Below are 26,867 nucleotides of genomic sequence, written 5' to 3'. Positions count from 1 at the left end.
ATACATAGCTGTCATACTCATTTTCCAGAGACTCGCAACAAAAACCTGTGCACTCCTGTTCCACACACCTTATGCAACGGCATTACATGTTCCACGGTACTGATTCTGTAATTCTCTTCAGATTTATCTTCAAAAAGGTAACAGAATCCTACACAATCTAATCATTATTTTCTTTTACAAATTCATTCAGGAAACTCATAGCAAATGAGACAGTCCCAGAAAAGACAGAACTGGACTTTCATAACCCAATTTAGCTAGCTATCCCCCCTCACAGGCAGCACTACTCCAGACAAATAAGCTTATTGGTGCATTTCCCTTCCTTTGCTCCAAATCAGGAGCCAAAAGGCTAATGCACTATTCTAGGCCCACAAACACTCAACAGAACTACTGACATGCATAAACATTTGCAGGATCAAGACCTACCTCTAGAAACATTTAGCAAGAATTCTCTATGCAACAACAGCAAGAAATAATACAGGGAAAATTTATTATGGTGGAGGAAAGGTGGACACTCTGTCTGCCACAGTGCATACCAGACCTCAGTATTTGAGCACCTGTAGGTATTAAGCAACACGTTTGGTTCATACTGCTAAAGATCAGACAGTTAATCACGAGGAGAGTTAACAACACAGGACCAAAAGCAAAGGTCACCAATGGTCTTAAGGTGAATGAAGCACATCCTGAAAATAAGTTTACCTGTTAACTGAGCACTCATTTAGCTTGCTGTGAAAAAGGAGAAGTCAACATGAATAGTTTAAGTTACTGTTGGCCTGTTTGGATTAGCCAGGAAAAACACATTGCTCGCGGTCCCTTAAGTGCAGTTGTCTGTAAAGAAACCAACATGGTTTCTCTGCCAGGTGCACGTGGGCCTTTGTGTAGTTAAACAATAAAATGCCCCACTGTTCCATTCATAAGAGGTCTGCTGCACAAGGCAGCACATAAGAAGTCAGAGCCCAGTAGCTAGATGTCCCAGCAGCCTCGGACGACAGCACAAAGGGAGCTAGAGGGGGCTGGTACAATGCAGACAGAATCACAGGAGACTTCAGGGTAAGGAAAATGTATTACAATGCCTTGTCCATTAGCGCCACTACCTACTTCCAGCCCCCACCCCAACATCAACCTCTCCCCCCACAGTTATCCCCATGCAGCCCCTCCCAAAGCCCAGGCAGGACCCACGGGCTGTGAGCCGGAGGTCCTCGCCCCTTGGGGCCAAAATTTCACATACAGACAAAGCACCTTCAGCCCGCCCCGGGGCTCCCCCCCACTCACTTGTTGCGCTGCATCCAGGCGATCAGGGCCCGCACCTCGGGCACGGGCTCCAGGTCGGGCGGGGCCGAGGCGAACTGGTCGGGGAAGCTGCGGTTCAGGTCCTGGCCGCGGCTGTTCTCGCGGCCGCCCGGGGCCGTCCCGCCGCAGTCGCCCTCGCGGGCCCGCTCGAAGCCGTCGGGGTTGAGGCTGGGCAGCAGGTAGAGGTCGGTGGCGTTGAGGAGGCGGCCGGCCCGGGCGTCCCCGCGGGCCCAGCCCGACACCAGCTCCCGGGCCAGGCGCAGCAGCAGCGGCCGGCCCAGCGGCTCGTCGCCGTGCATGTTCCCCACCAGCTTGACCTGCGGGCGGCCGGGGATCGGGGCCCCGCCCGGGCCCGCCCCCGGCCGCGCGGGCTCCAGCCCGGCCGTCAGGCGCAGCACCCACAGCGGCCGCCCCTCCCCCGACTGCCCGATGCTGAAGAGCCGGGCCAGGCCCGGCGGGGCCCCCTCGGCCAGCGCCCGCAGCGCCGCGCCCAGCTCGGCCGCCCGCAGGTAGCCCGGGGCCGGGGCCTCGCCCGCCGCCGCCTCCGCCTTCTTGATGTGGGCGCCGCCCGCCGGGCCCAGCCCGAGCAGCAGCCACAGCACGAGCCGCCCGGCCATGGGGAGAGACGCGCGGCCACACGCAGGGCCCAGCCGCCGCCGCACCCGCACCGGAGACCTGAGGGGGGGGAGGGGCGGGCGGTGGGGCCGGCGGCCAATAGGAGGGCAGGGGCGGGGACAGCTGAGGAGGTGACCAATGGAGGGGCAAGAACGTCTGAGGAGCTGGCCAATGGAAGGGCAGAAACAGGGACCGCGGAGGAGGTGACGAATGGGAGGGCAGGGTCTGATGAGGAGTACCAATGGGAAGGCAGAGGCCGGCACGCAGCGGACGGCGGCGGCCAATGAGGGAGGAGAGGACGAGAGAAAGGGGAAAGGCACCAATGGGAAAGGAGGAGACCGGGAAGGGCGGAGCGAACGGAGAGGTAACGTGCCAACGGAGGAGGAGACGACTGGGATGGGCGGGGCGAGAGATGGACCAATGAGGCAGCCTGGGCGGGGTAAGGCGCCGGGCCAGACCAGGTGTATTAAGAAAAACCGCTGTTGGGAACGTCACCAAGAGGGCGTGGCCAACCTTAAAGGGGCAGTGCCCCTCGCGCGGCGCGGCCCCTCGGCTGGACGCGGTGTTCGGGACCACGCTCGCGGTCCCCCCGCGGGGGCCGGGCGGGTGAGGCGGCTGCGCCCGGGCGGGATGGGCCCGGCTGAGGGTGCTGGGCGCGGGGCTTGTTCCCCGTCACCGCCCCAGGAGCCCCCTTCCAGCGCTTCCTAATCTCCCGCCTCGCCCGCCCCGCGCCCTGTCGGCGGCCTCCCCGAGACCGGCCCGGCTCCGTCCGCTCTGGAGCCGCCCTTCAGGGAGCCGGAGGCTGCTCTCGACTCCCGCCTCGCTCGTCTCTTCCGCAGACTCAGCCCCGGCCCCAGGGCCCGCAGCCTGGCCGGGGAAGGCGGGCGCCCCCGCCCCCGCGCAGGAGGCTGGCCCCGCTTCCCACCCGGCGGCGCGCAGCCCCACGGGCCCCGACTCCTGGGGTGCTCCGGGGCTGGGGGGAGCCCTGCACCCACCGGCAGCCAAGCGCCCCGCCCCGCCCCGGCTCCCCGCGCCTCCGCCTCCTCCCGCGAGCGCCCGGCGGCCCCGCTTCTCCTCCCACCACCTGCCGCCCCAAAACAGCTGTTCCGCGGCCCAACGAGCTGGGGGAGGAGCCCTGCGCTCGGGGGAGGAGGCGGGGCTGGGGCGGGGATTTGAGGAAGGAGTCCAATAGGGGCAGGGAGGAGGCAGAGTTGGGGTGGGACTTTGGGGAAAGGGTTGGAATGGGGGCGGGGCAGGGGCAGGGGCAGGGGCAGGATGGGGTGGAGTTGGGGCGGGTGGGGTCCAGCACCCACCGGCACCGGGGGAAGTTGGCGCCTATGACAGCCCCCATTCAGCAGAGTGGTGCAAAGCCCCAGCGTCCTGTTTGACTCCTTGCTAAGCATAGATGACCAGCTAGTACAGAATGTGGCCGCTGACTTTCTCCAGGGCTCAGGCCATTGTAAGCATAGTTTGAGGCCTTGGTCCTGATTTTCAAAGCAATTAATGGATCAAGCCCCACTACATCAAACATCAGATTTCAATCTATGAGACACTATGACAGCTGTGCTTCTCTGGGAAAAGGCAGATCTCAAAGCCCAGGACAAAGCATCCCATCTATGGAACCACATAAATAATAATAATTGCACTTCTAACAACCTAATTGAGTGTGCAAGTGTAATGATGCTGGTTCTGGTGGGACCCAACTGAGAGTGCCAATTCAGGACAAATTGCTTAAAGCAGGGCTGGGGTTTTTCCACCTCTAAGGAAGACCAAACCAGCCAGACAGAGACGACTTTAGTTTTACCCCACTGGCTAACCACAAGTCACACAAGCAATTCCTACAGACACTCCAGTTTCCCAGTATCACCACCAGTGCCACTCGTTGTGGGGACAAATGGTTATGAAAACCAATACCCCTGTAAAAGAAAAATGGTTCTCTCCATCCCAAAGGACCAAGCCCCAGATGCAGGTCAATATACCAATCAGATCTTACCCACAAATCACACTTGCCAATCCTTTAGAATCTAAAATCTAAAGGTTTATTCATAAAAGGAAAAAGATATCGATGACAGCTAGAATTGGTTAAATGGAGTCACTGACATACAGCAATGGCAAAGTTCTTGGTTCAGGCTTGTGGCAGCGATAAAATAAACTGTCAATTCAAATCAAGTCTCTGGAGAACATCCCCAGCTGGGATGGGTCATCAGTCCTTTGTGTAGAACAAAGTCCCTCCAGAGGTATGAAGCAGGATTGAAGACAAGCTGGAGGAGCTGCAGCAGCTTTTGATAGTCTCTTCCCATGTGGTCTGTCTTTCTTTGTCCCAAAGACCAGCTGTCCATCACAAGGCATGGAAAACTCTCAGAGTTCTGTTCATAGGCAGGTCCTTGCATGCCTTGCTGAGTCACAAGGCGCGTCTGCCTTCTCTCAGTGGGTCAATGGTATAGCTGATGGCCCTTAATGGGCCATCCAGCAGGCTAGGCAGAGCTGACACCAACTTGTCTGGGGTGTCACCCAGAAGCATAGCACAAGTTTGAACTACAGACAGTATAGAGCCAATACTTATAACTTTAAATACAAAAATGATACATGCAAACAGACAGCATCATCCGAACCAGCCAACCATCACCTGGTCTTAGACACCTTATTTGACGCCCTTTATACAAGATTTGGTACCACTACAGGACTTTGGTTGCAAGAATGATCTATACGGTTCCAGTTCACGTCAATAACGTCACAGCAAGTCAGCTAGTTAGAGGTGCAAGAACTCTGATTTGCACCTGCAAATCTATCTGGCAGGTTCACAGCATAGGTTCAGTTTATGCAAAATTCAAACTGCATTTGCAAGAAGGAAGGCTGGTCCTCAGCACCTTTGAAAATATCTCTTGAAGTAGCCCTAGAAAGCCTTTGCTCAAAGAAATTCAAAGCCATTTAAATGCAAGCAGATTCTATGAATCATGTTTCACTTACAGTAATAAATATCACAGGAAATCTGTCCAGTTCAAAGAAGGGACCACTGAAATGTGACAAGGTTTCACCAGATATTTTTATATTCCCTTATCATAAAAATAAGACAAGAGGGAAAGATTTGCAAGATTTACTTTGTACAAAAACATAATATTTCTTCTTTAAAAAAGGAGCACCATGAGAGTCTGTTTGTCAGTGAACACAGTAAAATCATAAAAGTCCTTACCAGCCCACAGTAACTCAGAAGGGACCTTATAACTAGGAACAAAGGTGAACTCTGTGAAATATGGACAAAAACATTGTTGCCCTTTCTGCTGTTTACAGTTCCAATTTTCCATAGTAATACTAAGAAGATTGAATAAGATGCAGAGCATTAGAACTGTATCTAGGTGAAATTAAAGAGGAATCATTTGGTTAACTTCAGCCTCACACTCAAGGCTGGGAAAAGGCAGCTTGATGTGTCTATTTTTATCTCAGCTTACTCTGGTAACTCCCTAAACTGCACATAAATCTCTATGCATCAAGAGCAGACTAGGCTCCTAAGTAAGATGAGCAGAGACTCTGTCACTCTCTGGAATATCTTTTATTGGACCAACTTCTGGGGGTGAAAGAAAAGCTTTCAAGTTACACAGAGCTCTGTGTAGCTCAAAAGCTTGTCTCTCTCACCAACACAAGTTGATCCCATAAAAGATATTACCTCACCCCCCTTGTGTCTCTAATCTACTGGGGCCAACACAGCTACAGCAACATTGCAAGCTCTCTGGAATGACTTCCCTACCAGAGGGACAGCAAAGAACATACTAAAGTCAGTGGTATTTCTGTGTATGACAAGTGGCATATCACCTTAAGCAGCTACAGCAGAGTCATTGCCTGTCAATAAAAGAACCAAACAGAAAATAGAGACCCAGCCACAGAGAGACAGCAGTATGACAACGATGTGTGGGGCTTTCTTGCCTTCACAGATAGCTGGTCTGATGTTACCAAAGGCTGGAAGATGATACTTCTCCTGGTGTTTTGGCTGCTTAAGGAAACGCACAGATGCTGCTTGACCTACATGGCATAACCTCCAAGATCAGTTCATCAGGCCTCATGGGAGACAGGAACATTCTTGACGTCACTTTGTATTGTTGTAGAACCTGCTGTATTGGAGGTAGTTACAAAAGAGTGTTTCAGAAGAGATACAAAGGTATGTACAGGTTGACACTAAGACAGACCTTTCATATATCATTCACCCAAACCTTCATTAATTCCCATTTCAAGGCAGGGGAAACAATAATGAATATTGGGCAAAGTCAATTAGTTTAGACCAACAGCATTCCAGACCCCTTCAAAGAAGCAAATTCTTTCAAGAAAGTCTCATTGGAGATGAAAGTTCATAGGAGGCAAAAAAACCTCCTGTTCAGGTGGAACAGCAGCAGTCACACATGAGCAGCTTTGCAGAAAAAGGTTTGGGGACAATTTCCTAATTCTTGCTCTATGGGCCATCAGAATCACACAAAATCAGGCAAAGCACAGGGAATGCTTCCATTGCACTTGAGCATCCTTTTATCTCATTGTCCTGCTCTCCTGAACACACAGAAAGGGTCATTGTCAAAACAGGACAAGATCTAAAAGGGGAAAGGGAGTCAGCTAGCTCCAGAATGAAGGAGTGGGATTTTCCGAATCTCAGAAGCCCAGGGCCAGCCAAAACACTTGAAGATGAGCCCAGACCTTCAGCGGTGGAAGCCCTGTTGTCTAGCAGACAAAAGTACTGAGAGCCAGGAGGAACATGACATCAGATCATGCTAAGCCAGACTCTCACCATGACCATGGAAAGTCATTTCCTTGTATCTTGGTTTAACCACATGGAAAATTGGGGAGTCTCACTGTGGGGATGGGAGTGTAAGCATGAACAGGGGTCAGTTTTATTAATTTGCCAAGGCACCAGTTACATTTTAAAGCTGAAATCTAAGGCCATGTCTACAGTAGCACTTTTGTTGGTCAGGGGTGTGGGGAAGAAATGAGTTTCCTGTGGCCTCAGTTCATATACGCTGTTCTCCGGGTTTATTGGTGGGGGTGACACTCTGGACTACTGGACACTTGCCAGCTGATCTCAGATTACTGTTCTGTCTGCTACTTCCAACAATATCCACTAGCTGGGATCAATGTAGAACATATTTCTATGAGACTTTTTTTTATGTTTTATTCATTTCAAGGATTGTATTTTCTCTGTTAACTCCTATTATTTATTGGAATTCTCCCCTTCCTTTTAAAAGCAATTTCTTTTAATATTTCAGATGTATGTGCTGGTTAGGGTTTATATCTTTCAATACATTTGTTTTCCTTCTAATGCCACACAATTCCTGTCATTTCTAGACTCAATAAACATTTAAACATCCCTTATAGTTCCTCTATGTTTACTGGACATTGTCCATATACTCTTTGATTAGATGTAATACTTGTACTTCACATCCTTCAGGATTTACACCCAACAAGAGACATAGTGACAGGGTCCCCCAGGCCAGGCCAGGCCAAACCTGAGTGGTGCAACCTCAGGCGCCAGGTCACAACACCCGGAGCAGAGAGTCAGGCCCAGCCCTGTGGGACAGGAGTTGCCACTGTAGGGTGAGAGTCAGGTGGGCTTGCTCTCCAGCCCTGCTTCTCCTCCAGGCCCCCCAAAACCTCTGTGCAGCCCTGCCTATTGAAGGAATAAGACAGATTTGGGGTGAAAACTAGATGGATTGGATTTCTTGGGCTATCAGGAAGTTTAATCCATATAATTTCTCTCTTTTTGTAGGTCACCTAGTAAGCATTCTTAACTGTTTGAACTTAGTTCCTGTACTGCCCTGTGAAACTTCTCCAGGACACAGTTGCCACTCTGCATAGGAAAACCAGGTGTCACTCTTGTCCACCAGCCCCTAGAGGGGTTCCCTGTAGCCAGACAGAGAGAGAGAGAGGAAGTTCTATCTATATATTAAGTTGTGTGATTAACCATAGCTTGAAGGCTTTGGTTAAACTTCTCCCTTCCAATTCTGTGGGAATGGAGCATCCAGCTTCACTTACATGGTATTCCCCAGACATTGTGTCTCATGGTTTAAAATGTGGATTGCTGGTGTGCCATTCTGAGCAAACAGAGGTACTACCTGTAATTAGGGTGACCAGATGTCTCGATTTTATAGGAACAGTCCCGATTTTGGGGTCTTTTTCTTATATAGGCTCCTATTACCCCCCATCCCCTGTCTCGTTTTTTCACACTTGCTGTCTGGTCACCCTACTTGTAATCTTGTTTTGTATCCTTGACAGTGGAATAGAGCAACAGCTTTCCTGCTGTAAGGGCCAACAGCAACTCTAGTTATTAACAATATATTCAAGGCATATTGGCTATCTATACATCTCACAGTGGAAACCAGATGCTGCATGAGTTCTGAATCTTCCTGGGGCAACAATGACGCACTGTAATGGCTTAACAAATGGGGGGGGGGATAAGAGAAGGTTTGGTGGAAGGGGGATGTTGTGCTAAGTATATTCGTGGCTTTACTCAGGGGTTTTACTTCTTAACACTGACGTTCGGCAAATGGAGAGAATAGAGTTGGTTGCACTCATGACGTAAGTGTTGTTGCAAAATACGCTGCACCATGTACTAAAATAGGATTACAATCAGGGAACTGGAATGATTGGGAAGATGCCAACAACCTCTGAGCAACACCTGAGGCACTATTTTGAGAACATTTTTCTGGGAATGGGATTAATGCTACGCTTGACGGATTCTTTGCTTGACAAATTAACCAATATCTCAATCCTAGATTATGCATATTTTTGCATATCCCATTACACATCTAACTCCAAGGGCAGGTTTTAGTTCGCAAACCATTTCTCAAGAAAAGCTTGAATGTTTTTTATCTATAAAAGATAGAAAGGTCATATATTTTATTATTCAATTACGGATGTTCTGAATGATCAAATCTGGCCTAAACTAGGTCTAATGTTTGAAGTCAGAGTCTAGGACACCAAACAGAAAATAAACTTTTTCTGGGATGTGCTGGCCGCTGCTTCCCACAACCCTCATTGTCCTGGAACGGCGAACACGGCCAGTGGGAGCTGTGATCGGCCAAACCTGAAGACGCTGCAGGTAAACAAACCGTCCCGGCCCGCCAGCAGATTTCCCTGACAGGCCGCGTGCCAAAGGTTGCAGATCCCGGCTCTAGGTCTTCATGATATCCTGTGGCAACATGTTTGAAAGGCTATCTGTGCACACATTATATACAAAAAAATATCAACTCTTGTCAGTTTGAAATGTTCCGCCTATCAATTTTAGGTGCTTGTTGACATTTAACAAGTGGGTGAGGGAGTCTGGCATCAGGGACCAATCGGAGGTGGGAGTCAGCTTCCTGACAGTGAATGACAGCTGATAGGTAGGGTAGGGAAGGCCGGCAGGGGCCCTGAAAGTGAAGACAAGTAGCATATGTTTGATGCTGTAGGAAAGGCAAAGCCAGTGGAGGGATGCAGAGAGGAGTAACATGGTCAAAGCAATGATCTTTGCTGCAGCATTTTAAATAGATATGAGTGGGAGCAAGGTTGCATTTGTCAAGGCCAGAGAAAAGGATGTTGCAATAATCAAGACATGAGCTGATGAGAGCCTGGACAAGAGTTTGAGCTGTGTGGATGGACAGGAAAGGCCATATCATAGAGATATTATCTAGAAAGAATCTGTGAGCCTACGTGTGAGGGTCGAGAGAGAGGGCCGAGTGAAAGATGACCCCCAGGTTACAGGCCTGAGTTACAGAGAGGATGGTGGTGTTGTCCACAGTGCTCAAGAAGGGAGGGTGTGGGGAGGGCTTTGGGGAAAGTTTGAGGGCTCTGTTTCAGGGGTACCATTTCAGATTTTGGTAGCCGGGGGGGGGGGGGGGGGGCAACTTTAACCATGATTCCCGGGGCTATTTTCTACTGCATCAATAGTACACAGTCACTTAAAAACTAGCCCCAAAAAACCCCAATCTAGTTATTTAAACAATTTTTTTATTAACACTGGGGTCTATGCCTTTAAAAAGAATCACTATCTAGCCGTGCAGAACACAATGCCATCCACAGCCTCAGAAACAACGCTGACATCATAATCAAAAAGGCTGACAAAGAAAGTGCTGTTGTCATCATGAATAGGTTGGAATATGAACAAGAGGGTGCTAGGCAGCTCTCCAACACCACTTGCTACAAGCTATCTATCACTTTCTACCCTCTGATCCCACTGAGGGCTACCAAAAGAAACTACACCATCTGCTCAAGAAACTCCCTGAAAAAGCACAAGAACAAATCTGCACAGACACACCCCTAGAATCACGACCAGGGTATTCTATCTGCTACCCAAGATCCATAAACCTGGAAATCCTGGATGCCCCATCATCTCAGGCATTGGCACCCTGACAGCAGGATTGTCTGGCTGTGTAGACTCTCTCCTCAAGCCCTATGCTACCAGCACTCCCAGCTATCTTTGAGACACCACTGACTTCCTGAGGCAACTGCAATCCATTGGTGATCTTCCTGAAAACACCATCCTGGCCGCTATGGATGTAGAAGCCTTCTTCACCAACATTACACACAAAGATGGACTACAAGCCGTCAAGAACACTATCCCCGGTAATGTCATGGCTAACCTGGTGGCTGAAGTTTGTGACTTTGTCCTCACCCATAACTATTTCACATTTGGGGACAATGTATACCTTCAAATCAGCGGCACTGCTATGGGTACCCACATGGCCCCACAGTATGCCAACATTTTTATGGCTGACTTAGAACAACGCTTCTCAGCTCTCGTCCCCTAATGCCCCTACTCTACTTGCGCTACATTGATGACGTTTTCATCATCTGGACCATGGAAAAGAAGCCCTTGAGGAATTCCACCATGATTTCAACAATTTCCATCCCACCACCAACCTCAGCCTGGACCAGTCCACACAAGAAATCCACTTCCTGGACACTACAGTGCTAATTAGCGATGTTCACATAAACACCACCCTATACAGTAAACTTACTGACTGCTATACTTACCTACATGCCTCCAGCTTTCAGCCAGACCACACCACATGATCCATTGTCTACAGCCAAGCTCTACGATACAACCGCATTTGCTCCAATCCCTCAGACAGAGACAAACACCTACAAGATCTCTATCAAGCATTCTTACAACTACAATACCCACCTGCTGAAGTGAAGTAACAGACTGACAGAGCCAGAAGAGTACCCAGAAGTCACCTACTACAGGACAGGCCCAACAAAGAAAGTAACAGAACGCCACTAGCCTTCACCTTCAGACCCCAACTAAAACCTCTCCAGTGCATCATCAAGGATCTACAACCTATTCTGAAGGACGACCCATCATCTCACAGATCTTGGGAGACAGGCCAGTCCTTGCTTACAGACAGCCCCCCAACCTGAAGAAAATACTCACCAGCAACCACACACCACACAGCAAAAACACTAACCCAGGAACCTATCCTTGCAACAAAGCCCATTGCCAAATCTGTCAACATATCTATTCAGAGGACACCATCATAGGGCCTAATCACATCAGCCACGCTATCAGAGGCTCATTCACCTGCACATCTACCAATGTGATATATGCCATCACGTGCCAGAAATGCTCCTCTGCCATGTACATTGGCCAAACCGAACAGTCTCTACGTAAAAGAATAAATGGACACAAATCAGACATCAAGAATTATAACATTCATAAACCAGTTGGAGAACACTTCAATCTCCCTGGTCACTCGATTACAGACCTAAAAGTTGCAATACTACAACAAAAAAACTTCAAAAACAGACTCCAATGAGAAACTGCTGAATTGGAATTAATTTGCAAACTGGACACCATTAAATTAGGCTTGAATAAAGACTGGGAGTGGATGGGTCATTACACAAAGTAAAACTATTTCCCCATGTTTTTTTCCCCCCCTACTGTTACACACACCTTCTTGTCAACTGTTGGAAATGGGCCATCCTGATTATCACTACAAAAGGTTGTTTTTTTTTCCTGCTGATAATAGCTCACCTTACCTGATCACTCTCCTTATAGTGGGTATGACAACACCCATTGTTTCATGTTCTCAGTGTATATATATATCTTCCTACTGTATTTTCCACTGCATGCATCCGATGAAGTAGGCTTTAGGCCATGAAAGCTTATGCTCAAATAAATTTGTTAGTCTCTAAGGTGCCACAAATAAATTTGTTAGTCTCTAAGGTACTCCTCATTCTTTTTACTATCTAGACTATAATTAAAGGATGGATGTTAGCAGTGTAGATCTATAACAAACACATTTTGGCAGCCAAATCTTACAACTTGTTTAGATTGGCTTAGGTTTATGTTCACTATAGGGTTTACGCAAATAGTTACGATAAATACAACGGATTAAGTTGGAAGTAGATTTCTGGGGTGTTGCTGTAAGGATTTGATAGACTAAACATCATCTCCATGAAACTCACTGATCTGTGAGACTCTGCCACCCTCAGGAATGTTAAAGAGTAAGTACAACAGGAGATAAGAATATTTCCCAGCTGGAAGAGGACATACAGCGGAAAGCTGCAAAATGGCTGCTGGAGAGCAGCAGTCCAGGGGCAGAAGCTCCTCAAAAGGTATCTGGGAAAAAGGTCCCAGAAAAGTCCACCCCCACGCTGGGGAGATCTGGTAAAATCCCAGCATTCACAGAGAGATCAGTGTTACTGTATCACAGCCTATGGACCTGACCCAAAGCCTATTGCTGGCAAAGGAAAGACTCCCGCAGACACATGGCACTAAATGGAAGAATAAATGGCCGCACTGGGGTACTGCCATTCACTGGAAAATTAAAGAGTTGGAAAAAATAGGAAGTTTTAAGTGTCATTTAAACAGTATTGGTGGTGTGAGAGCATGTTTGTTTCTTGACAGCAGGGGAAAATCCCAGGTGGTCATTCCTCAGCACGGCTCTTGCAGCCTGAAACGTCCAGAGCTGGCCTTTCTGTGGGGATAATGATCCCCTGAATGTGCCTGGGACAGCAGCTCCTGCCCCTCCCGAGCAGTTCTCTGTCTACTGGTGTCATAAGGGGCTGGCTCCTGCCTTTCATAGAAGATCGGGGTGGAAGGGACCTCAGGAGGTCATCTATTCCCACCCCCTGCTCATATCTGCTTTGTAACATGTCACCCCGGGAAGGTGAATGGCAGGTCATGATGAAATCTGCAGCAAGCATCTTCTGACCTAAGCCCAGAGCTTCAGGAAAATGAATTTGAAAAAAGTGCTGCAGAAGCTCCCAGCCCTGCTATTGGTTCTGCCAGATACACCTCTGCATTCCTATTGGCTGAGCAAAGAATAGCCAGCTGGTGTGGGGGGGAGAATGAGCCACATTACTCCTGGCTGGTGGGGGGTGGGGGAGGAGTAAGCAGCATGGGGGTACAAAACTCAGGGGGGCTGCAGCCCCCCTCTGCCCTACCTGAATGGCACCTGTGCTCTGTTTTAGCCATGCTGAGCTAGGGGTGGCAGCTAGCCATCCAGGAGGAGATGTCAGAGACAGGCCCCACTCTGACTCCTCTCTCCAAAGCACCTTGGGCAGGCATCAAATAAAAAATGTTTCCTGAAAATGGCTTCTTGTTGTCCGTGGGTTTTTCCAACAGATGAACCAATGTACAGAGCTACTAATACATAGTATTCTGTGCACTGGCACCCTCTAGTGTCCTGTCAACAGCAAAGCCATACAGCCGCTCTCCAAACCTACTGGTGCTCTCTGCTGAGTGGGTCGAACATAGTCCACCTTGTCCAGGGTCCCTTTCCTGCCTATGAAATGCATTTTATGGCCCACTGTAGCCAGTTTCTGATCCCAGGTTTATGATAAGCCTGATCCAGAGAGGTGCTGAGCACCCACAGGCCCATCGACGTCAGTGGGACATTCCTTTCAGGGTCAGGATTGGTAAGGACCTAGTGGTTTATAGTTATCACCTTTGTCCTGCTAAGGTGTGCTGAGAATATTCAAAACGCCATCTTCCCTTAGCACCATGGGTTTCAGTTGTGCCCCCAGAGGGCTGCTTCGAAACACATGGAGACAAATCCAGCCTTGTAAGCAGCCGGAACTCCCTGGAATTCAACACAGTTGTATCCACCGTAACATCAGGGCTGGCCCCAGTGGCTGAGCTAACTGAAAAATAGGTGTTTCCAGCTTGGAGGAGTCTGGAATAGCAGGGGGAGCCACAATGCAGCACTGAGGTTCACTGAGAGAGTGGGGGAATTGGGCGCAGTGCTGGGAGAGCAGAAATAAGACAGGGCACTGCGGGTCAGCAGTGATGTGCCCCAGCAGAGGGCTGGGGTGGGGTCAGTCCCAGGAATGGAATATCAAGGCCTGGTGCTCTTCAGGACTGAAGTGTATTGGCCGAACTTATGGGGGCGGAGGGGACTCATTTGTAGTTTCTAGGTCACTACAGTGACCCTGCTCTCCAATCTCCAAACATATGTTTCAGAGTTTGAGACAATTCCCAGTAACCTCACTCCTGCATGCAGTCCCAGGGACTACAAATGGCTCCGTGGTGGGAGAAAGGGAAAGAATGGGATGGGCTCCTGCCCCAGTTGTTGAGGTCTGGAACAAAGCTCCCACTGTCTTGAATGAATGCAGGCCCCAACAACATGAGGAAAGCTGAGAAGGAAACATGCCTTATTTTTGGTTGAAATCAGCAATGGCTTACCCAGGAACTTTCCTGTTAGTTACTCATTGCCTCAGCTAATCCCATAAAACAGTGAGCAGTGCAGGAAGAGTCCTTATTTTCTAACTCGTGTTTTGTGTACTCAGAAATTCAGTGAAGGAACAAGACCTTGACCCCAGTTTATCTGACTCACTTGACACTGAACTACAATAAAAACATTACAGTTCAACCCTTATAAATGAGATGGGGAAAGTGTTGTGCATTTCTGAACAGGAGAAGCCTCTTCACAGACTCTCCCCAAGGTAAGCAGCAGGGTTAGATATCCCAAGAGAAAGGACCTCTGCCACAGAAGTAACTTAGCATTGCTAGGAAAAAAAATATTTCTGAGGAAGGGGCTAACGATTTAAGGGCCAGTTGCTTGTGGAGTACAACCAACAAGAAACTAATACAACTTCCTCCTCAGGGCCCCACCTGCCCATCAATGCCTGTGAAGGGCCTTTCTGGGAGGGCTTTATTCGGAATGTGTGATAGCAATGTATAATTATCCCATGCTTGCAGTATTCACAGAACTATGACTCTCTATCCAACAGATCCCACCTGAGTATATCAGAGATGGCCCAGAAGAGCCGCCTACCCACCCCTTATGGAGTACCTGTCCTTGCAGTTTTACTTTTTCCATGTCTAGTCACAGGTAAGCAGCAAAGAAAAGCTGCAGCTTATTTGTCTGAGCTTCTTAATATCTCCTGATGCTCTGCTTGACACCTGTCACTGGGTAGTGTCCAGGGCGATGTGCTACAGCTGGATCCTACATTTCCTATATTGTAGTAATCGGTCCTAAATAGACTACACATAGAGAGAACTGATCTGCTCAATACAGCGTCGTGAGCAACCAGAGAGAATGAAGAGACTTCACCATTTTAAAAAGTGTCATTCACACTAAATGAGACTGGTGAACTCAAAGAGTACAAAAATCAGAGGACTCCATTATTTGCACAATACGTGAAAAACGAAAAGTCTGAATGCTTTCGCTATCTAGGAGTACCAAACAAGAGAATCATGGTCTCAGGTTATTTTTGTGACTTTTTCAGTTAATTAAGACATAACGGGAACTAGAGTCTTGAGTTTCGGAGATAATGACAATTTATCTCCCACAGGGATTATTTTTCCCAGTGAAAATGTCCTAAGGCTCCAAGCTTAGAATCTGACTCTGCAGTCCTTGAACAGCAAAACTCTACTGAAGCCAGTGCAGATGTAGCTGGTGATCTAACTACCCAGTTATACTCACAAATGCAATTTGAGACAATCAAAAAAATGAGCACATAAAAACATGAGCATGAAAAATTGAGTGCATAAAAGCCTGGCTGTGAAAACTGAGCACACATAGTATTTCAGGGAGGGTGAAGTATTTGTCTTTATTGTTTCCTTTTGCTGGAGGGGCTAATACATCACTGCTATACATGGTGGTGGCTGGTAGGGTTCTTCTTCGCAGCCTAGGTTCCTACACCCATGCAGTCAGCTGCAACGTCAGGGCCCTGCGTTTGCTTGCAATTTTAGAAGACTGACAGCTTAGGGCAGGTACCTTTGTGTCTTTTTTGTAAATCTAAATAAATAAAACACAAGTTGTGCCTGAACAATTGTTGCTGCAGTTTGAGAAGCTGCTTTAGAAACAGTGGTTATTAGATTTAAGTCTGACAACTCCATTCTTAACCTGCTTTCCGGGGCCTGGGCATTATCAGAGTAGCCTGGTAATTATTCATATTGTCCTGGCCTGTGCAAAAGGTACAGATTGTGAAACCCACCATGTCCATTTCCCTTCCCAGGTGTGGAGCTGGCTATAAACAATCGTTCTGATAACCAAATACTAGCCACAAAGCCTGGCCGTGAAGAGTCTCTGTGGTGTACTGTACATAACAGCAGCAGGGCGGAGGAATTACGCTGGTACCGAGACAGTGGGACTGTGAACATGAAAGATGGCAATAAAATGAATACCACTAACATCTGCATCCTTCCAGTCTCTAAGACCGACAATGGAGTCAGCTTTACCTGCAAGCTGGTGCGGAACGAGTCCATTCAGATCTCGGTGACTCTGGATGTCCAGTGTGAGTTAATGGGAGGGCTGATTATGCAAAATAGCTATGGCAGTGTGAGATCAGTGGGTTTAGCATACCCGGGGGCTGCTCACTAGGTGAAGTCCATGCCCAACTGTTCTATATTCTTTTGCCTTGTCTTTTCTAGGAAAAAGTGTTAGCTGATGTTAGGTGTTCGCTAATGTGTTCAAAATACACCTTTTCCCTAGCGTAAACAAAACCTTCAAGCCTGATCCGACTTTCATTTAAATCAATGCGGGGCCTTTCAGTTTTCTTCAGTGGGAGCTGGATGAGGCCCTTGATTAAGAAGTAGATTGACTAGACATTGTTGCCTCCTCCACCTAGACTCCGGCTTGAAAAGAGAGGGGAACAAAAGAATCAGAGCACAAAAAAGACCTGTCTCCTCTGGTATCCTCTCTGCTGCAGTGGCCACTGTGCGATGCTAGAGGAATATATAAAATCCTCCTGATGCACCTAAACTCCAGACACCTGCTGGTGAGTGGCCTATGCCCTGAACCAGGAGCAGTGAGTGCCTTTGGCTATGTCTTCACTGCAAAAAATATAAAAAATAAAAAATAAATAAAAAAAGGATAACTGACATGTGTTAGCCTTCCCACTATCAAACCCTAGGAGACATACAGCACTTCAGCTTTTATCGGGATGTAGCTAGGTGAGCTCAGCCATGGGTGGGAGACGTAGGATTGATCTCGCCTAGCTACAGCATGTCAAAAACTACCTGCCCCTTGACTCCACTAGGATTTTGCAGCATGATGGTTAATAGGCATTAGTTATTACGCTGTAAAAACCAAGCTTTTATTCAGTGAAAGAGCTGAAAGGTGATGCCTGAAGCTTTGAAGACATAAAGGTGGCCAACTGTGTCTCCAGATGGAAGATGTCATGTGATCAATCTCGCCCCCTTCCTTGGTGGTGTCTGTTCTCTCTCCTGCTCTGTCCAGCCCCACTTCCTCTGCTCCAAATGTATCACGTTCCAGCAGTGTTTAGCAGTGCATGGGAAAGCTATTAAATAAGCTAAATTCTGATCCTACAATGCATCCAGTTTAGATTTCTCACTGTAATATTTGATGTTATGACAGAATGAAATTTAACACTAGTACAGCTCGTAGGAAAGACTGCTAAAAGCTGTAGCAGCGAACTGTTTTATATTGGTGTTTTGAAAAGTAGTCAGGACTCCCTTTTAAAATTATGTCTGGAAATTACTGTTGCTAATGATGACTGCCCAGTTTGCTCAAGTAGTGCTGTGAAGGGTTACATAACTGCTATTCATCATCATTGTTATTTGTGCATGCATCAGAAATGTTTAAAGGGAACTCCTTTTCCCTTAAATAGTAAGTAGGTGTTTGTGGTTCTGGTAACTTTGTAATTAAAATAACTGGTTATTGTGAACAGTTCCCCCTCTCCTAACTGGGGAAGACCCTCCTCCAGTAGAAGAAAAGAATGATGTGACGCTGACTTGCAATGTGAATTCCAACCCTCAAGCTGAAATGGTTTGGTATAAAGACAACAGCACCCTGACCCTGAAGAAAGATCGCTATCAGATATACCATACTAGTGAGGTCTTCCAGCTGACTATCAAGAAAGTAGAAAAATCTGACAATGGAACATACACTTGTGAGGCTAAATCTGTTCTTGGAGGGATGAAAAAGGAGTTCCACCTGACAGTTGAAGGTAACACTAATGAGTGTGCATCTAAGTGCATAGAAACAATAGCTTGGCTTATGCACCTGACTGGTTAATACTTAGAAGGCTAGAGCAGCATTAAATGCTTTTCCTGTTCCACCAGTTATTTAAACGTATTTGGAGTGTGTAATCTGAAGGGGCTGCATCTCACCTTCTGATCTCCTGAAGCCAAATGTGTGCATTAAAATTTTCAAATCATTCCAGTCCCTTCTTTAAATTCATGCACATTGGCCAACTTGAATCCCAGCAGTTATTAGTTGCCCTGAGCAAAATGTTATACTTTATACAGGCCACAATACCGCAGTGCAGTCCATACTGGCAAATCCCTGTGCCAGTGAAGAGCCCTGTTTAAGTCGGTGAGGCTCAGTTCAGCCACAGGAGCGTGGATCCATTTGCAGCATCAGGGCACTAGATTATAAGCGCTTTGGGGCAGGCACTGTCTCTTCTTTCATGTTTGCACAGTGCCCAGCACAATTAGCCCGATGACGAGTGGAGAAATCTGGCACGACTGTAATGGAAACAATATATAATAACTTGTTCTTTTCCCTCAGTGGAATTCAGTAGAAATTAGAGCAGGGGTGGTTGTAAACAGGACATTTTATTTGAAGTAAGTAGGGCAATGACACATCAGTGCTTTGAATAGCAAGTTGGGGCCAGGGCCAGGTGGAGCAACAGCTAGAAATAGGCTGTCACAAAGCTCACATGCTGATTGGACGTAAAACTGGATGAAGTATAATAATTATAATTTGTGCATAGACAGCATGATGCAATCGAGGATCTCAGGTGGCTTGATAAATGTTAATTAAGCCACAAAGCTCACCTTTGAAGGGGGATATTCTTGTTCGCATTTTACAAATGGGGAAAATGAGGTAGAACGAGGCGCAGGGTCTTGCCCAGCACAAGGTAATGGTAAAGACAAAATCAGAATTGAGAACAAAATCCAGGAGTACTAACTTTGGCTTCTGCTCAGACTACTGGCCTCTCCCAGGAAGGCTAGTTGTTTTTGTTTTTTTAAAGGATGTAAAACAATGTGAAGATTCTCTGCTTAATAGCTGTTGAGACGTTTGTTTCAAAAGCAAGAAGCTATGCCCTGTTTAGAAAGAAATCAGTAATTTTCTCCCATCCCTTAATTGGGTTGTTGACACACAAATAAGAGGATACATTTTAATTGTATCAATTTACAGAATACAAAGGTGTCACAGTAGGGATCTGTTGCATATGTTTTCCTAATAATCTACAACTATCTTAGGGCTGCAGTTTCCCACCTCTCATTCTAATAAATACATGGTTTTCTGGCTGCAGGGCTGCCCACAAGCCATTCTCTCCTATCCCTAGAACCATCATAAAAACAGTTATACTGGAGATGTCAGGAAACACTACTGCACATCTTACTCTGTGTCCATGGCCTGATGGCCTAGCCGGAGAACCTGCTGGAGTGGACACCAATTAATATTTCCAGTTAGTCCAGTAAAAATGTCTGGCTGTTTGTTGTTTGCGTCTTTCTTTTTGAATGTCAGAACCACATGAATATCCCATGCATTACAACAGTTTTTGACCTCTGTTTTTAGCACAGTTCAGGTCACTGTGTAGACAGGGACAGGAAGAAACCACCTGCTCTTTTTTGGACATCTCTAAAATGACTTGCTTTATAGAAGTGTGCTCAATCTGTCCAGTATCCAAATGGGTGTTTTTTTCCTCCTTCCAACAGATAGAAAACCAGGTTTTCCCTTGGAGGCCATTATTGCTGCCACCGTGGTGGTTTTACTCACTGTAATTTTTGGAATTGTGGCTCGAAGAGAAAAAATATTTAAGGTAACAAAAGCATCAATGAATCAGAAACCATCATAATGAGTCAGCACAGCTGCTGTTAAGAAAAAGCTTTGTTTAATCTCAGCGTTATTTTCTGAGTGAGGGGAGGTGAGGCTTAACATAACACTTCTATTGTCTTGGACTTAGAAATAGAGCCAGAAAGGTGGTATATACAGGTCATATAACACACAAGTCTCGCTAATGTGGGGGTGCACATAGGTGTGTGTTGTTGTGAGAGAAGATATTGTAATTTGCCATATACAGAAATGACAAACTCCGAATGGTCATCCTCCTTCCTGTTTATCAGGGATAGCCTACATGAATTACAGCCTAGTCCTGGTCCTAGTAATGCTTGCATGCTATGGCAAGGCCAGGCTGGGTTACTAGACGGGAGACCCTGAAGTAAAACAAAAGGAGTACTTGTGGCACCTTAGAGACTAACCAATTTATTTGAGCATAAGCTTTCGTGAGCTACAGCTCACTTCATCGGATACATACTGTGGAAACTGCAGAAGACATTATATTCACACAGAGACCATGAAACAATACCTCCTCCCACCCTACTCTCCTGCTGGTAATAGCTTATCTAAAGTGATCACTCTCCTTACAATGTGTATGATAATCAAGGTGGGCCATTTCCAGCACAAATCCAGGTTTTCTCACTCCCCCCCCCATTTCCAAAAACACACACACACAAACTCACTCTCCTGCTGGTAATAGCTTATCCAAAGTGACCACTCTCCCTACAATGTGCATGATAATCAAGGTGGGCCATTTCCAGCACAAATCCAGGTTTTCTCACCCCACCCCCCGCCATACACGCACAAACTCACTCTCCTGCTGGTAACAGCCCATCCAAAGCGACCACTCTCCCCAGAATGTGCACGATAATCAAGGTTGGCCATTTCCAGCACAAATCCAGGTCTTCTCACCCCCCTCCCCCCCCCAACACACACACAAACTCACTCTCCTGCTGGTAATAGCTCATCCAAACTGACCACTCTCCTTACAATGTGTATGATAATCAAGGTGGGCCATTTTCAGCATAAATCCAAGTTTAACCTGGGGGGGGGGTAGGAAAAAACAAGGGGAAATAGGCTACCTTGCATAATGACTTAGCCACTCCCAGTCTCTATTTAAGCCTAAATTAATAGTATCCAATTTTCAAATGAATTCCAATTCAGCAGTTTCTTGCTGGAGTCTGGATTTGAAGTTTTTTTGTTGTAAGATAGCGACCTTCATGTCTGTAATTGCGTGACCAGAGAGATTGAAGTGTTCTCCGACTGGTTTATGAATATTATAATTCTTGACATCTGATTTGTGTCCATTTATTCTTTTACGTAGAGACTGTCCAGTTTGACCAATGTACATGGCAGAGGGGCATTGCTGGCACATGATGGCATATATCACATTGGTGGATGTGCAGGTGAACGAGCCTCTGATAGTGTGGCTGATGTTATTAGGCCCTGTGATGGTGTCCCCTGAATAGATATGTGGGCACAGTTGGCAACGGGCTTTGTTGCAAGGATAGGTTCCTGGGTTAGTGGTTCTGTCGTGTGGTATGTGGTTGTTGGTGAGTATTTGCTTCAGGTTGGGGGGCTGTCTGTAGGCAAGGACTGGCCTGTCTCCCAAGATTTGTGAGAGTGTTGGGTCATCCTTCAGGATAGGTTGTAGATCCTTAATAATGCGTTGGAGGGGTTTTAGTTGGGGGCTGAAGGTGACGGCTAGTGGCGTTCTGTTATTTTCTTTGTTAGGCCTGTCCTGTAGTAGGTGACTTCTGGGAACTCTTCTGGCTCTATCAATCTGTTTCTTCACTTCCGCAGGTGGGTATTGTAGTTGCAAGAATGCTTGATAGAAATCTTGTAGGTGTTTGTCTCTGTTTGAGGGGTTGGAGCAAATGCGGTTGTATAGCAGAGCTTGGCTGTAGACGATGGATCGTGTGGTGTGGTCAGGGTGAAAGCTGGAGGCATGTACGTAGGAATAGCGGTCAGTAGGTTTCCGGTATAGGGTGGTGTTTATGTGACCATCATTTATTAGCACTGTAGTGTCCAGTAAAACACAGTGAAGTAAAACAGTCTGTTGGATATTCAGGAAATGGCACTCTTCTCTCTGGCCGAATTTACCCCTTATATTCCCCTAGGCACAGCATCTTCAGCGCTCCCCCTGCCTACAGCTGACCTCGTGTTTTCTATAAAAAATGAAACTTTTAATCCACTTTTAACTTTTAGGCACCCCTAGAACATGAGTGCCCCTGGGCACATGCCTACTGTGCCTAATTGGAAATCCAGCCCTGCCTGTACTGATCTCATGCACTCCGGCTGGGTGGCAGACATACCATCTTTCTGATACCAAGTTGGAATCCTTTCCACCCCTGGCATTTTTCACCAAAGTACTGGTGTTGTCCTGTCTGCTTTTCAGTTTGATCAATTATGGTGCATTTTCTGCAGTTTTCTGTCCGATACTGTTGTGTAGTGTTGCTGTATACTGTTCTGAGAACTGTTATAACCCATCCCCAGAGGTGGCTGCATAGCAGTGGGAGGTGAAGTGATTCCTGTATATTCCATTTGGGGCCAGGTGGGATGAAAGGAGCAGTACTAACGTAAGTTATGAATATACTTAGTAAAAGCCTTTCATTCAGAAATACAATAATGACAAGATTGTGTTGCTTGTGTTTATTTTTAGTGCTTCAAAAAGACAAAACAAACACCAGGTGAAACAGCTCTGTAAGTATCTGAGTCAATGATTTGTATATAGGCAGTCTTGCGTAAATGGGTTTTCGAATGAAAGCCCCTCCTGCTGAGTTCCTCTTTAGGGTGTTTTATTCTCTTAACACGAATAAGTGGGAGGCAGTGTTGCCAATAGAGAAGAGCATGGGAGGACTTAATGATGCTTTGTGCTGTTCATTATCAGATGCTTAAGGGACCCTTTCTTCTCCTTTGCCAGTTTTAATCAGTGTACTTAAAGGTGCTGCTAAGAGGAAGACAACATAGTATAAAAATGGAGGGAAGGCAGCATGGGCTAGTGGCTAGAGAAGACACATGGCTCTGATACGGACTTGCTGAGTGACTGAGAAAGTCACTAATTGTTCATCTGTTTGTGTCTCTGTAATAGAATATGAAGTGGAAACAATCTTACTTCCTTACCTAACAGCAGTGTTGTGAGGCTTATTCTATTAATGTTTGTAAAGTACTTTGAAATCTTTAGATGAAAGGCGTTCCAGTAATATTATTATTATTAATGCAGCTAATATTAGTAAACACCATGGATGTGAGTTAATTAGCTTGAGGTACAGAACGTTTCATTAGCTGTTCTGTAACATATGCAGAATGCAATAGGTACCAGAGATCCATAGTTTCCTTCTTTAAGCCTTGACAGCCCACATGAAACAAGATGATACTAAGACAAACTAAAAATGACCAAGTCCAGGTCCTCTTTGCTGTTAAAGCAGATGCAAAATAATACTGCAAAAGTATGAATCTGGCCAGGTGCCTGCACCTCCCCTTTCCCCTTCGTAGATTGCTTCTACCGGGGGTATTTCAACCTAGTGGGAGGAGCAGCATGAAGGGTCAAGTACGACTCCCTGCAGATCACATGCCCAATCCAGTTTGTGGCTCTGGCCATGAATGACGACAGAGGGTGAACTCTGAGAGGTTGAAGGGGAAGTGAGCACCAAAGCTGTCCCTTGTAGTTTGCTTCCCTGCTAAAATATTTTGGACTTGCACTTTGGCATAGCTCAGGGTGAATTCAGCCCACTTTGCCTTACATCAGACCGTGATTTACATCTATCCTTTTCATTTTACTCCAGGTGAAGAAATCCTGAGGTTACTTTGTGCACCTAAGAAGCATCATCTGTAGCAAGACATATGCCGTTGTGTTAAGGGATGGGATTAGCCATTATGCATTGCAACAGTTACTCTAGTTCATATAGTTCCCTCTATATTTATTGTTATTTTACACAATGATCCTTTCAAAACGTAAATGGTTCTTTATGTATGTTGATTCTAACCTACTGCTTTGAACACATTAATGGGGGGGGATGGGGAGAGGATGAATACATTGCTTCCTTTTGGTCTGCCTCCATTTTTATTCCTAAAGGATGTTTGCATGTAATCAGGATCATTATTTCTTAGGAGTCTGTTCCTGGTCATTAGGAAGTCACAATGAGTTGCCATGGAAATTATGTTCCCACAACCCAAAGAGTTTGATGCGGAGTGCACAAATACCAGTAGCGGATAATTTCTTAAGAGAGGGAAGCCTTGGGGTCTCAACAGCTCAGTAGTTAGGTAATAAGAAAGAAAATCTCTTGTATGCTGGTTTAGCTCCCTCCATGGCCCACTGCGACCAAATGTCGTCTAATGGGTCTCCGTCCAATTCCCAGTACATGGTCATCAGCACACCGGGCACTCATTTTCTCCTTTGCTGCTAGTCCCCGCAGAAAGGCAAAGGCCTGAATCACCCATAGAGACTCACCCCTAGAGCTGGCCCCTTCCAGCCAGGGTTGAGGCAGCCGGGTACTACAGTAGATGAAGCCAGTACTGCTGCTGCCTCCACTGTGCCCCCTTCTTTGGGGCAATGGATTTCAGGACCTGGGGCAGTCGCTCTAATACCTTTCACAAACACTGTGTTAAAATAAACAACAGTTTTAGAATAAATTCTCCGGTTGTAAAATTGAGGGGTCATCTCCCCTTTCCCCACTGACCATGCAACATACCAGCAGAAATTTTTTCACAAGATTCCCGCAAACTTTTAAAGACTCATCACAATTTGACTCAGTATACATACCCCATGTGCTATAACTAACTTTCAGTCGCTGGTGGGCAAATATCCTTCTCAGAAAGTGGAAAAGTAGTGTTACTCAGCAGGAAGGAGTTTCTCAACCACTATAAAATTGAGTCTGTCCTTGATTGATGGAGTGACACTATCCCTGCCAATTTAACATTAACTAGCTTTCAGGGAACATTGTAGCATAATAACTTTAGTACAAACAAATTCTCTTTATTACACACAATAATTTAAATTGCTTTGTATGCAATGAGTAATCCCCTTTACTAAGCCTGACTAGCTATTTTTCACTACAGGATTGAAAAGTGCTGTATAAATGCTATGAATTTATAATTAATTGATTTGACTCTGAATTGCAGAGATGCTGGCAGCCTGCAGCTCCCACTGATCTCGGTGAGGGTTGTGGATGCTCATTATCCCTGCAAATCCGGACCCAATTCCAAAGCCATCAACTAGAAAGTGAACTCTTGTGATTCTGTTCAGGGAATGAGTGTAGGGTTGTGGGCCCAGTGGAAGGGTTCCATCCTCCCTCTGCACCACAGGGATGTGCTCTGTGAGGCCTTACTGTGCTCCAGCATGCAGGGGAATTTTGGGGGTGAGACCGGACCAACGGATCTGTGAAAAAACAGAGTGACGCTCTGTTCTCCCCTTGGAATACAAGTGCAGCAGCTACAGAGCCTACCTTGGTATTGAGACGGTAGTTTTGGTTGTCTGGTTTGTTTGGTTATCTGTTGTCACCCCCTTGCATGGGGAAAGATTTCTTCACACTGACCGCCACCAGTCAGATTGGTTATGCATGCTGTTTGCTCGGGACAGGATTTGCCTTTTCCTGCACCTATCATTAACTCGAACAGAAATATTGAAATAAGATGTTGGGAAATTAAAAGGAAATTTACCAACAGCAAGTTCCTGACACAACAACCAAACTGCACAATCTAATGCAATACTTTGCTTTTGAACAAAAAACCTCATCTACAGACATAAATGGGTAGTCATGGGCAGATTTCCCCTTAAACACTTGAAAAATAAAACTTGGGAAAACAGATTAAGAAGAGATGGGGAAGCATAAATATACCCACAAGAGATACAAGTTCATAAGTTTTGTAATCCACACACTGTCTTCTCTGTCAAATGTTATTTCACTTGCATAACTACACACCCAAATCATCAGCGCTGTGACAAGTGCAGAGACCCATCTCTGGATCCAGGAGTCATGGAGTTAACATCCCAGTGAAGTCTCTGATACCCTGCATCTGTACAGGTGAAAGAGTTGAGGCAGCGCTCCTCCTGCCAGCGAGCAATCAGGAGCTAAAGGTTGACATCAATGAGGCATATAAAAGTGGCTCACTGAACTACAAAAGAGGCTTGACTGTAAGGTTATCTGAGAATGACCAACTTTGAAAAAATTTGGTGGCATGGCAGTAGTCTGAGACATCAGATTGTAGGGAACGCTGGTTTGTTTTTTAAATAATCTATGTAAGGTATTTTGATGTTCTGTTTAAAACTCTGGGAATTTGTTTGTTCACAACTGTTTAAATTAAATCATAGCAATGAACGCTTGGAAAAAGAGCTGTCTGTAAAGTGCTGTGCTGCTGGCCTGTTTGGACAAGCTTGCCTCATTTCCGTCCAGGCATACGCCCCAGTTCTCCTGGGAAGTAGGGGTGCCAACACTGTATTTAAAAAAATAAGGGACTTTTCTTAGCACTTCCGCCCCACCCCACTTCCTGATATTCATTATGGTCGTTACCCAAAACAGGGGTGTTTCTCGGTGCTTTCCCCAGCACTCAGCAACTCTGGAACCTGTTCCACAGCGATGCAGAAACAGGGGAGGTCCCTGTGCAGGGCCTAGGGGCAACCCTAAAAGGGCATAGCTACGTGCCTGCCACCCCCACCCAGCTGGGTGGGTGGTTTGAGGCTGCACGGCGAAGAGCTGAGCCCTGGCTTTGCTGCTGCATGCCCAGGGGTCTCTGCCCACCCCAGCCCAGACCCTG

At 46.5% G+C, this 26,867-nt stretch overlaps 2 protein-coding genes across 2 annotated transcripts in view; one reads left to right on the top strand and one right to left on the bottom strand.

The window, feature by feature from the left end:
- CPD (carboxypeptidase D) overlaps positions 1 to 1,933 on the bottom strand; it is a 34,223-nt gene extending 32,290 nt beyond the window's left edge. Inside the window, exon 1 of the mRNA XM_077836313.1 lies at positions 1,270 to 1,933. Within this exon, the coding sequence (XP_077692439.1) occupies positions 1,270 to 1,904 (635 nt within the window). The 5' untranslated portion in view covers positions 1,905 to 1,933. The remainder of the gene's footprint in view (positions 1 to 1,269) is intronic.
- TMIGD1 (transmembrane and immunoglobulin domain containing 1) lies at positions 965 to 22,821 on the top strand. Its single transcript, XM_077836314.1, has 6 exons — positions 965 to 1,047; positions 15,091 to 15,191; positions 16,321 to 16,599; positions 17,995 to 18,273; positions 19,994 to 20,097; positions 22,777 to 22,821. Exons 1-6 carry the CDS (start codon positions 965 to 967, stop codon positions 22,819 to 22,821), a joined length of 891 nt encoding a protein of 296 aa, XP_077692440.1.
- The last annotated feature ends 4,046 nt before the right edge of the window (positions 22,822 to 26,867 follow it).

Source organism: Eretmochelys imbricata, chromosome 17 (assembly GCF_965152235.1).
Source record: "Eretmochelys imbricata isolate rEreImb1 chromosome 17, rEreImb1.hap1, whole genome shotgun sequence".
Classification (NCBI taxonomy): Eukaryota; Metazoa; Chordata; order Testudines; family Cheloniidae; genus Eretmochelys; species Eretmochelys imbricata.
The sequence above is the reverse complement of the archived record's forward strand: the minus strand, read 5'-3'. Positions and strand labels throughout refer to the sequence as shown.